Source organism: Chaetodon trifascialis, chromosome 7 (genome assembly GCF_039877785.1).
Source record: "Chaetodon trifascialis isolate fChaTrf1 chromosome 7, fChaTrf1.hap1, whole genome shotgun sequence".
Lineage (NCBI taxonomy): Eukaryota > Metazoa > Chordata > Actinopteri > Chaetodontiformes > Chaetodontidae > Chaetodon > Chaetodon trifascialis.
The window spans coordinates 7,960,297-7,973,193 of NC_092062.1; the positions used below are offsets into that span (position 1 = coordinate 7,960,297).

General features: G+C 42.4%; 1 protein-coding gene across 1 annotated transcript; it reads right to left on the reverse strand.

Annotated features, from left to right (window-relative positions):
* Positions 1 to 302: 302 nt before the first annotated feature.
* tent5aa (terminal nucleotidyltransferase 5Aa) lies at positions 303 to 5,448 on the reverse strand. The gene is made up of 2 exons (XM_070966830.1): positions 4,228 to 5,448; positions 303 to 3,787 (listed from the first exon to the last, which is right to left on the reverse strand). The coding sequence occupies exons 1-2, from the start codon at positions 4,651 to 4,653 to the stop codon at positions 3,008 to 3,010; spliced, it is 1,206 nt and encodes a 401-aa protein (XP_070822931.1). The 5' UTR covers positions 4,654 to 5,448; the 3' UTR covers positions 303 to 3,007.
* Positions 5,449 to 12,897: the final 7,449 nt, after the last annotated feature.

The window sequence follows — 12,897 nt, forward strand, 5'->3', positions numbered from 1 at the left end:
AGCTTTTTCTGGCAGCAGTGGGCCAGTTCTGGACGGGTTTCTGGCTGGGCCTGTTGGGCCCGGCAGGCCATGGCAGGGATTTGCCTCTCTGAGTGAGTGAGCAGGGAACCCGTCTGCAAACCACTGAACGGCTAACGTCAGTGAAGAGACACTCTAACTCTCCTTCGAAAAAAGAAATCTGAAGTTAATAGACAAATGAGCAATTTCACTTGTCTGGCAGTCAGTTTCCATCTGAACTAAACCAGAGCAGTAAACTTGATTTAGACTCATACACAGATGAATAACAAGAGACATCACAAATCTGGTTTTCAGATATTTTATTGATGAAAACATCTTTAACCTTTTGACCCATTGGACACATAACATGATATAGCAAAAAAGCTATTGAGAACATATCCTTTGAAGCCCGATCACAGATTCAAAAGCACTGCAACACCCGCAGTGTCTCATACATTTATAAAAATAACAATCATAAAAAATATACATACAAGATGAGGATCTTTTTCTTTCTTTTTCAAAGTGTGATTTGTAAAAGACTGCACGAACAGAAACTGATATATGACACAATGCATACAAGACAATGCAGTAACCCACAATCTCTAACTGATAGGCACAATCACTAACTGACAGGCAGACTGGCGCTAGCTAGCTAGTCAGCTGTTAGGACTTCACTGAGTATAAAAGGACAATACATTGCCTGCACAATCCAAAGGATACCATTGACATGGATAGTCACTGAGAAGAAAAATAACAACTGAACAGAGCAGTTATGGATTTTCAGAATCAGGCGAGACACAGGATGAGAAAGAAATGCTTTTTTTCAGCGAGAGAATTTCTCTTTTCAACGTAGCATTGAGTTGATGCTGGTCTTCTGGGCCTAACCTACCCTTTTCATGCTTAAAATCCTTTCCTTTTTCTCTCTGCCATCAGGAAAGGCTGAAGTGTAGTTAGCAAGGAGTAACAGAGTTGGCAAAGCTGAAGCATGTTATCATATACCGTATATACACACTTCTTTAAAATGGTGTAGAATAAAGCATAAAAGCCATTAATAAGCAACAATAAAGCAACCTCGCAAATGAAACATCAGTTGCAACCTAAAGTCTCCTGAGGCTGGTGTGAATGCATGCAATTTTCTTCAGTTTCCACTCTTTTGAACAATAATCAGATGTTTAAAACAGAGCAAATGCTGATGACACAATGTTTTGGTCTCCCTGAAAAAAGGGGGGAGAGCCGCAGCACTGTCCATTAAGTTGTAATCTGACCTTAACTGGGACAGTTTGTACAGTAAAGCATGGTAGCCCTAGAGAGATAAACCCCATCACCAGCTGCACCCATCTCTCCAGATCGACTCACTCTCCCTCCTGCCTTTTAAACCATGATTTTTTTCCTTTCTCTCCCTTTTTTCTCCCTCTGCTCTCTACTTCCCTGTCTGCTATATCAGCACGGCATCTTTTTCCTACATCAACAAATGTCCTCATTAAACTTTAGGGCTATCAGTGGGGCCACCAAAATGTTTGGCACAACATTTTCTGAACCCTGAACAGAGCGTCTGCAGACCCAACCCCAGCTAAGTTCAAGCTCTTCAGCAGCAGCTGAGGAATTCCCTGCCAGGGTGCTACAGCAAATAGTGTCTCATCATCTGAGCTGTCTCTGCAAATATCCTTCCACTGTAAGAGGAAGCACACACCAGCTCTCTGTCAGGCCCTCTCTCTGACTGCACCCTTTCCTCTCTCTGTCACTTATCTACTTCTTGTGAACTTTTTTTTTTTTCTCAAATGAGAAAAAAAGCACCACTATACAAAATATACAGGATATTGTGTGTGAGTGACAGTTTTCTTTGTTGCTGATGATCTGAAAATGCTCGCCATCCCTTCTCCAAACCAATTTTGAACACTGATATTCACTTGGGACATGCAATACAGCATGTTTGGTTTATCACTCGGAGGTGGTCAAATTTTGAGTTTCCAAATTCAAATTCAAATGAAAAATGTGGATCGTGCAACAAGCTGTCAGACACACATTTAACTGGTAATTTACAGCAAAATCCACAACGATGGTGCTCTTTTTCACCCAAACATATGCAAACACTGACTGTGCACGATTTCTCGTATACATTCACAAGCCTCTGGGGTGCTCTTGTCTTGTGTAAAAAGAGAGTGGGGTTAATTTCACAAAAATCATATGGCCTGCTCATTCTTTTCTCTGCCTGCTGAGAGGCAAATAGGCACTTAAAAACACATGTTTTCACATATACAAATAGACATAGCTTCATATTTTGTTTATTTTCCCCCATCAAAATTGGGTTTTAATGTTAGAAACAATCAAAAAAATCTTTGGTCTGTAAACAACCATAATTATATCCAAATGCAAGGCAGAGATGCTAGTTTGTTATTCAAACTAGTTTAACAGCATCTCACCTCGGTTCAGCTGACATAAAAGCAGAGTCTAGGGTGCTTTTTTTGGAGCCCTGCACACACCTCTGAGTTCACCTTGAGTGTGTGTGTGTGTGTGTGTGTGTGTGTGTGTGTGTGTGTGTGTGTGTGTGTGTGTGTGTGCACGCGCGCGTGTGTGTAGAGTAGCTGTCAACTTCGACTGATGCAGCTTTTTGGTCTGCTGCTGGAACGTGCTGGCTAAACACTTCTTGACAGATTCAATCAGTCTCGTACGCTTTCGATAACAGTTCTGCTGCTTGCATTCAAGGCTGTGACACATTTGCATTTAGCCTTTATTTCCAAGCTCCCCAAATTAGTCTTTTCCAAACCTGGCTGGCCTGGGTAGGATCAGAAGACGTCGGCATTTCAAGAAATGCAAGATATTCACATTGAAATACATACTTGAAGTGAAAGCCAACTCTTCATACTCAACGTATGAACATAAACACAAGCTTTAAAAAGACTTCTTTTTCTGTCAGCTGTCAAACACTGTGCAGGTTTGAGGCGGCAGCTATGCCGCTCACTCCTGTTTAAACACATCAGATTCTCTCCCTCCTCCTTTCCTTGGACCTGACTCAGTTACAGGGCAGCCAGGTGGAGTATGCAGGTTGCTGGCAAGCAAACACCGGCTGTACCTGTGCTATGTAGTAGTTACTGAAGTTGCCATCTGCCACATAAGGAGCAGGTTGGTAGTAACATGTAACATTAGCCACATTGGGGATGACGTTCTGCTCAGCAAGAACTCGCACTGCCAGCATGGCTATGAGCCCTAAGGTCTGCCGCCTCTCGTGTCCCATCAAGCACACCGTACTCTCATTGACCACCCCGTGAAGGGTCATCAGGTAGTCGTACTTGCGGTCCTCCAGGCCCACAAAGTGGTTTTGAAGGTAGGACTCCAGCTTGCGCTGCTGCTCACCAATGTCAGGGAAGTCAATGAAGAAGCGCGAGCACATGTAACGCTGCAGGGACTTCATCTCTGACTCGGAAGCAGCCCGGAAACCCCTCACCAGCAGGTGACAGTACTTCAACAGACCTCCACCTCGGATCTCCTCTGGGTTCCGGGTGCAGATGATCTTGTTGCGTAGGTGGTCCAGGGCCTCAATGAAGTCCCCGTACACGCTCTCGCCCATGATGGTGGGATGGAAGGTCTCGGCCATTGGATTCTCTGAGCACTCATAGAACAGCAGCAGGGAGTCCAGTTTGATCTGAAAGGAGTCCACGCTGAACTCAAACTGCCTCCGCAGAGAGTCCACAAACTTCAGCTCCACATTCTTGCCCCGGTTGTTGGAGAGGGAGATGAGGCTCCAGCGGTCTGAGTCATTACACACCTTCACCATCTTCTGCACATAGGCCTCCTGTGTGTGTGTGTGTGTGAGGGAGAGAGAAAAAGCATAAATATTAAGTAGACAGCCTTAAAGGTGCAATCATTAATCCAGCTGAGCTATATACTCTACATGCACACTCAGGCCTGATTTTACATTGTGCAACTAGGTTTTAATAATTGATTATATTTTTTGTACAATTAACGTTATTGACCCAATATTAAAGACCATAGAACGTACTTGGATATGGGATCTAGGTGGCTGAGCTCAGGATCCTTTCCAAATTGGTTTAACTCAATCCTCTTAACTACAGAAAACCAACATTTCACTATCACTAAACTAATCTAATTGCACATTAAGCTGCGCATAATGGCCGGTAAGCCGAATCGGCCCAAATGCAATTAAATCTTATCACATATCTAAAAGTAAACAACAGAAGCTGTTGGGGTGGGGGAATCAAATGCATAAATTACCTTTAACGTTAGCGGGGTTATTTTCTCTTTATTCACACAGTCGGGTAAAAAATCCAGGAGACAGTCCAAAACGATGTCTTTCACAGTCTGGAAATCACTTTCACCTTTCATATCTGCGCAAAATATGAGGTCAAGGTCCTTAAAGCCCAGTCCGCTATCCTCATGCAGAATGTGGCTGGCTGCAGAGCCGTTTAACCGAACGTCCCGGACATGGATCTGTTTCTCCTCCATCCGACTCCGTACCACCTTAACGATCTGCCGCGGCTGCATCTCCAGAGTGGGGAAGTTCCCCCGGCCGTGGATTGGGATGGTCTCCGTCAGGATGGCGTCCAGCCGCTGCACTTGCTCCCAGTTGAGGACGCTAACGTTGCTGCCTTCGGTGTCACACATGCAGCTGGTGATGGAGCTACTGTCGTCCTCAGACATGGTGAAGGGTGAAAAGTCCTCAGCGATTGAAATAAATTAAAGTTTTCTCACAATAGGAACAGATCAGTGGTCTTTACGCACAAATTCGATATAGTAGAGTGACTATAACTTCAGCCGCATCAGGATTCTAAGTATTTTGAGGAGTCTGAATCGACTGCAAACAAATAAAAAATAAGATAAAATAAATATTAAAAACCCCAAGGCAAACAGTGATGGTTGCGGAAGTTACAGTTTGCGCAAAAAAAGCCTGCAGTTGGAGATCCAGTGGCGCAGCAGTCGAGCTGGTGGTTGTGTTGAGGAAGAAGTGCAGCCAGTCAACAGAAGCGTGTAGAAAACGAGTCCTAACTTTCTCTTCTCTTTCTCTGTCCTTTTAAAACATTTGCTCCGGTGCCGCCGTCAGTGCGTCCGAGCGCTGCGCATCACAGTCTTTGAAGGTCGCTGATGATCCAAGAGGGGGTTTGCTTTTCCGGCTGTGATTCCATCGCCCAAAGGCACGCCTATGATTTTATGAATTTGCATGAATAAGCTGCTCCTCGAGTCGCACTTTGGCACAACCGACGATCAACCCCTCACAGGAATCTTGTGGACTTTTACGCACAGCTCCGACATATTTTTAATTTCTCCTCTTGCTGCCAACAAATAAGCCCGTTAATACAACTTGAATGTGCTCATGAAACCTAGCTTGCTTTCCCTAACTTTGTTTAGTTCAGCATATTTTCCCACTTGTGCAGAACTTAACCGTTACCTGCCCACATGACATGCCGACTCCTTCTGTAACAGTCAGGTCCGTAGTCTGAAGGTGTCAGCTGTACTTCACCCCGCCCCCCTCTGACAGCCTGCTGCTCACTGAAAACCCTACTCGACATGACCACACAGTTAAGACTCAACTTTATGAACCAGACACATGCTGATACGTTTATAATACTTTCCATCTGAAGACCCTGAAGTGCTCATTAACAAATGATGCTCCATGAAATCATTTCTGCTCAAAATGTTAACCGACGCACCTGAATTCATGCATACATTACAAGATATTTAGTGTCAGGTATGATCGCCCTTCTTTAACCAAATATAACATTTAAAAATGAAAAGAAAAAAGGATAAAAAAAACATGAAATATAAAAGTATTTTCTAATCTGTCTGAATCAACTGCTGCTGATCTGCATATAAAACTCAGTTGACGTTGCCATGTCGCCCCCTGTGGGCTGATTTAGGTTTTGACACAAAGCAACAAAATGCCTCACAGGAACTATTTTCTTGTCAAATGAAAGCTCTGCAATATACCTTTAAGATGTACCAACTTAAATAGCCATCAAGGGGATGGAACTTGTGCTGTTTAAAACTGACAGGAAATATTTTCTCTGTTATCTCATAATCCTGTTACCCCCAGACCACGAATACCTTCAAGTCAGGGTCTGCATCCCCCCACTGAGAGGTTAACCTCAGCTTCTGACAGCGCGTGTGCACACTGATCTGTAAATTATGACATTTTCACCTATTATAGGTGGGTTCATTTTACTTTGAGAAGCCTGCTCAGAAGTTATCAAATCACAAAGCAGCAGACAGTCTCTGGTTCAGACAGCATGTGACGGGGTCAGTCAGGGGGTCAGATGGAAGCAGAGGGGTCAGGGCGTGGCAGCTGTCACGGATGCCCCATTAGGCAGCGTAAAGCCCTGCGTCACTGCAGCCACCCAGATCTGTAAACCCTGATTATCCCATTTACTCTATTGCATCTTAACTCTGAAGCCCACACAGGAGCTCTGTCTGTGCACCACGTCACTCCCTCTGCAGTGTGGGACACTCACAGTCTCTAATATTCAAGCTTACAATGGCATGGTGCAGCTTTTACGGCCAATACAGCAGTAAAACAAATCACTAAAAAACTACAAATTAAGAGCTAAGAGAGAAAAGTATATAGTGTATATAGTGTACTAGTTTTGAAGAATTTGACCCTCAGTTCATTTTTAAATATAATTTTGTTTTGTTTTCATACTTTGCTTTGCCGTGTGTCAGACAGGTTGATCGCAGGTCTCTGAAATTGAATCCCACATCTGGAAATGTACATGGAACTATTAGTCAGTTACAACGGTCCGAGAGCAGCCTCGTCAATGTGTTTCCCAGGTGTGGAGAGATGGTTGTTATGGACTGGACCGATTCCCTCCACCATGCACGGTGCAAAGCTAAATCAAAGCCGCTGTCAGAGAGGAGCAGCAGGTATACTGAATGCTTATGGTGTACGTCCAAAACAGAGACCCGCTGATGAGTTGTTTCGTGTAAATGCTACTTGTCACCTCATTACTCACAGTGAAAAGGATGATTCATTGGGTGGTGGTTACAGAAAGACATGCAATCAGGCTGTAAGAAAATTAAATGGAAGCAAGGGTTCAAAAACAATACATACCTTTTCCCTCAGGTGATGGTGATGTCTTTCCCTGTCTTCCGATGGGCTTGTAGGCATTTAGTCAAAACATCAGCAACTTTAAATGTGGAAAGTGAAAATTCAACCAGAACACAATTTCCTCACTCTAGAGACCCTAATGTATATGGGAGAGACTTGTTCGTCTTGTGTTCCTCATAAAGCAAATGTTTTACATCACAGTGCTCATCTCTGGGGTCCATGAAACATTTTCTGGACAGTTCAGCCCCATAAAAAGAAAAAGACCTGTTTTGTTTTCCAGTGCCATTTGTCTGACTGCCTGAGTTGGATTTATCTACCATGAAGTGTAACATTCCCATTGCCTTTGAACTTTCCTCCTCAGGTCAGGACTGTCTGCTGGGATGAACCCCCAAACCTCTTTTTGTAGCTCTGATTGCTCCACACAATCCAGTATCAACAGCACTGATGTTTTGTTTTGTTTGTTTGTTTTAACATATTGATATTGATCAGTCTTGTCCATGGGTGAAAATCAGTTTTATTTGCATGGAATTTGTAGTTGGACAATTATTTTTCAAAGGCCTGATGTCATCATTAAAGACAAGACACAGTGAGATAAATAATTATGTAAATATATGTAACTCCAGAACGTATGAATATCACATTGAATTCATTTTTATTCCATTATTTTCATAATGTCAATTTTCAGGACAGTGGAGATGACAGCAGTGTCTGCCCACTTGCCTTTTAGCCAATCACGTGCCTTCAACCGTTCTCAACAGGCCCATGGACTGAAACCAACATTTAGCCAGTTAGCTCCTGCTAGCCAGAGCCACAATAATATTGTTGAAGTCATTGTGAATGAAACAACTGGAGACAGCTCCTGTAAATCAACACAATGCATAGTTACAGTACAATAACTATCCTCTTTGTTTTTTTTAGCCAAGCTCAATGAGGCTACAAATGCTACCTGCAGAGCCAGCTAACTAGTCAAGCTGGATGTATATCTATATATGGCTAACAGTGCTAGCAGCAGCAGCTAACTGGCTAATTCAGAGTTACCTCAGCAGTATTTTGATTCTCATGTTCTTCATATTTCTATGAGGTTGTAACTATGATCTAGCTGGCAGCTGGTTGGCCTGCTGGGAGGATGAGGGCACATGCGACTGGCTAAGGGCTGAGAGGGAAGGACTTTCGAAGTTTTAACAATTTATTATATTATTTCACGATTTATCTATTCCTTTATATGTTTTACTCTATTTATTGATGAAATTATTTATTTTATAATCTTTGACATTTGTTGGATATTGAACACCTTTGGGCTCCATAATGCAGAGTTTTTGTTCTTTTGTAATCAATACTATTGATTGCAGCCATCTAAAGTCCATGGGCCTGTTACTTGAACCATAATTCATATTACCTTCTGTGATGTGCCTGTGATAAGAAAAGCATGTTTTAAAAACATACTGGTGCTTTGATGTTGTACCTACAGTATTTTACAATTATAGCCATTTTTAATGAATGAGTTGTGTGGACTTTTGTTTCTTTATTGTATCAATCCAGCAAATCCAGCAATCCAGCAAAAACCTAATCCTCTTCATAACAACGTCACCTTCAGCAGAGGAGGAGAGAACTGACCTGCTTGGTATGACAAAATGGAAAAACAGGCAAAGAAGCAGCGACGAGTGACAAAACAATGCATGCCGGGTGCTACACGGCCCTGTTGTTATTACAGTGAGGGATTTCAATGCAGTGTCATTCAATTGACATTTTATTTTTAAACTGTCAGCACAAGCAGAAAGCATTAACTCTGTTGCGAGAGAGACCTAAAGAAGTAAAGGAGGTGGAATAACTGGGTGTCACATCTGATCTGAAACACTTGACCTCAGAAACCATGCTGCATGATGATGGTATGATATGGGCAAGCCATTTCTGAGCCCGTGTTGCTCGACAAAATGTGAGCACTGACACAACTAGAAAACAAAGATCCAGTCATTGTCATCGCCTCTGCGTCTCTTCACTCCCCCTTCATCCTTACCCTCCTCGCACAGAGATGACTGGATTTCCAGGAGGGTCACATTAGTTTGTCCCGGCTGTCGGGGAGATATTCCCACTGCTGACGGCAGAGTTAGTTTTGGTTGAGGATCAGAGGCACATAAATGGGATTTCCAGTCCGTTTCAGTCAAGCTACTTCTGACCCCCATTGACAAAAACCTGGAGAATCACTCCACCGCTAAAGAAAAGTAGCATGGGGTTATACAGGGTCTGTGAAGAGAAGAAACAGCAGCCATCACCTCAGTACAGAGAATCCTTTTATTTCAGTTCTTTTTGATCCCAAATGGATGGTGTGTGTGGTGAGTCTGGTTTCAAATGATGCTTGCAGATTAACGCTGAAGGTAACAGAGGGGGTCTTGTTTCACAGGGAGATAGAGAGGCCCATCTCACCTAATCTGCCTTATTATAGGGTCTTTGTGATCTCACAGCTTGCAGGTCCAGGGACAGTAAAGAAGCTGAATTCTGCTGCTAAAGCACTTGAGAGACTAATAGATGCTACAGACATGCGGTAATCTTGGTACTATACAGCACAGCATGTGCTGTCTCTGGCTAACTTTCATTCAGTGCATTCACCTTAATGGTATGACAGCGTCTCCCCCACCTGGACGTTCAAATTGTCCTGAAGGCACGCTGGAAAACATCCACATCAAACAGCCACACCTTGAACTCAAGGGCTTTTAAGCATGGTTTTCTAATCTGTGTCATTGTAACTGCATGCTTAATTGCACCCTGCATCTTTCATTTTAAAGTAACAACGTGTCTTAGCAGTCATTCGAGACAGAGGGATGAAGCAAAAGAACAGAGGATCTCTTCTAAGGGTCTTAGAAAAAAATATACTGTATATCACCTACTTTTATTCAGTGGGGGAAAAGATCTACACCATCACATGAAGCTGCAGCCAGCAGCTGGATAGCTTAATTTAGCATAGAGACTGGAAATGGGAAAACAGTTGGCCTCGCACCATCCAAAGGTAACAAAAATGACAATTTGTGGCTTTATGGGGGCTTATGTGCGGAAATATTTCTTGGCCAAGTGCAGTAACTTCCAGAAGTCTTGTTGTCACAGTGAGCTTGCCAGCTAACAGCCCCTCGCAAAACCATAAATCTGTGTAAAACGTGTTAATTAGTAAGCGCTGGAGGTCCGGCACATCAGTTGTCATGAATTGTCGTTTTTGTTACCTTTGGGCAGAGCCAGGCTATGCTGTTCTCTCTGTTTCCAGTCTTTATGGTAAGCTACGTTAGCTGGCTGCTGGCTGTAGCCTCACATTAACTGTAAAGATGCGAGAGTGTTACTGAAGTTCTCATCTAGTGAGAAAATGAATAAGTCCAGTATGTTGGACTATTGCTTTAAAAAGACTGACAGATTAAAAAAAAAAAGGAAGAAAGAGGAAGAGAAGGAGATAACGAAAGAAAGAAGGGGAAACAAGCAGAGCCAGTGAGAACTGGACCATGGTTTAGTTATATTCATACCAAAGTCAGTAAACAGGCCAGGCACTGCACGCCTGAAAAAGAAAGAAAGAAATCCTCCATGAACCCCAAGTGAAATATCAAATAAAATGGGGAGGGGTGTGTGCTCATATATGCAAATGTTTTAGAAAAAACATAATGTAGTCATGAGAAAAGTGGGAGTTATGATAATCAAGGTGGAAGCATCAGACAACTTTGCAAAATGAACTGGAAATCACTCACATTTGCAACAAATCTCATCACATCTACTGGTCTGACACATGCTTTGTGACAAAGCTATGAAGATGTCACAAGACCATGCTCCTTGCCAGGAGACACATTGCTCCGAGGCTGTCAAAATGACACAAAGAGGATGCCAAGAGGATGTGAGCTGAATGACAGCAAAGCCAGCAGGAGGGCCAGCACGTTCTGGCCACACTCTGAGTGAGACACTTCCTGAGGCCCTAATGATCTTTGCAAAGCTGCCAGCAGAGTGTCGGTCATAGACGGATCAGGTAATCCAGGGCTAACTGGTTCCATGTCCACTAAATAGGATTGAAAGGGCTAGCCGAACGCTTGAGCCACAGGTTAACAATCAAGCGAAAGAAGTGCATGAATAACTCTTAAGTAACCCTTACAGCATTATGGAGGACCAGCTGTGCACCAATCAGGCCCTTAAGTTAACTACTGTTCATATTCTGTACTGCCATTTAAATGTCAGCTAAAAATGCATCTTAAATAAAGTCAAAAAATATATTTATAACCATCATTTTTATATTTCTACAGTGTTTATATTTCATTATCAGTAGTAGTACTACAAAAGGCAACACACTGGCAACGCTGGCAATTTTATTATCTTTGCACATCACAGCACATCTGATTCCTATGCAGGCAAAATGCATCATGACTAGTGATATGTGAACATTTTGGTAGATTCTGGATGTTGTTTTGTCCATATGAGCACTTTTATTTCGTGCTAGCATAATTCTTTAAAAGTGACGTATACTTTATTTATAGTTGTACACGTAAAGTATGTGAATACTTTTAACCATTCCTATGGAGCCTGGGTGGTGTGATGGAGAAAAACCTCAACAAATTTGTTGGTGCAGATGAGGACGTTGTGCTGTTTTGAGAGCACGATTAATTTCACTGTGTGCTCAAATAAGGGTTTCTTTCTCCATGACACCTCCTGAGCTCTCGACATTCCACTTCCACATGAACAGCACGTTGTGTGTCATGTTATTACAGCTCTTCCTGAAGCTGTATGGTTAACTTCTGTAAAATGAATTTAATTGAATGAATTTGAACTGGTCATTAAACATCTTGTATTCACTGATCTAACACCAGGTCACTATAAGTGCTACAGAGCAGATGCATCATGTTGCTGTCATGATGTGTGCGTTATCATGTTTCATCAACTTCTTTTCATTTTTATCTTGAACAGTAATTCAACTTACAACCACTTCCTACGTAGGAGAAAAAAAGTGACGCTGTTGCGTTTACCATTTCATAGGAACCAGACCGAAAATAAAATGTCCCCTAATTAGCATAAATAAATAATTTTTCAACTTTTGTAGATTAATTGTGAAAATGATGAAGACCCAGAAATGGAGTAACTTCAACACACAGCATTTCAAAAAATAACCTTGAAAAATCTCTTCATGTTATTCCAGTGTAATATTTCCATTCTTTTCTTCATTTGTCATACTGGACTGCTATACTTATCATAAAAGAAGTTGGGGAAGTACTTAAGAGTCATTTACAATCATTAGACCTTAACAAATTACACTGACAAGCAGCCTGATGAGTAATGAAATCATGTTGAATAAATTGGGGTTTGACCTTGCTCATTTTTTTAACCTGGCACCATCCGGTCAGAGCAGGCTGGGAATGTAGGAGGTATTCCATGGAGTGTCTAGAACGTCCCTTTTTCTCCATAAACAAATTAATCCTGAAGTTATCCTCACTGTCTGGAGGACGGCCCTATGACTTTTCCATCTGCCTAGCGGGAAAGCTCGATGGCCAGGGCCTATCCTCCACCATCTCTCTGCAGGAAGAGTGTATCTTCCTCAAAAATGATCCACTGCTCTGTCACGCCCTTCGCTGCAAACCTACAGTGCTCTACAGCAGTGATCACTCACCACAGGTAACTGAACTCCAGGGGCAGTTGTGCAGTTGCCAGGGGGTAGCATCCATGGAAATATCGTGGAGTAGTTCAACTAATAGGAAAAAATATTATTTCAAAATTTTAAAAATCCACATACTGAGTCAGCTATAACTCTTGAAATAGTTAGCTAAAAGGCTATGACAAATGGATAATGGTTATAGCTAACAGCAATTGATAAACAGTTGACAGATGGCTGAAAGTAA

Coding starts and splice junctions, on each gene's coding strand:
- tent5aa (XM_070966830.1), bottom strand. CDS start 4,653: ATGTCTGAGGACGACAGTAGCTCCATCACCAGCTGCATGTGTGACACC. Junction 3,788..4,227: donor TAACCCCGCTAACGTTAAAG/GTAATTTATGCA, acceptor ACACACACACAG/GAGGCCTATGTGCAGAAGAT.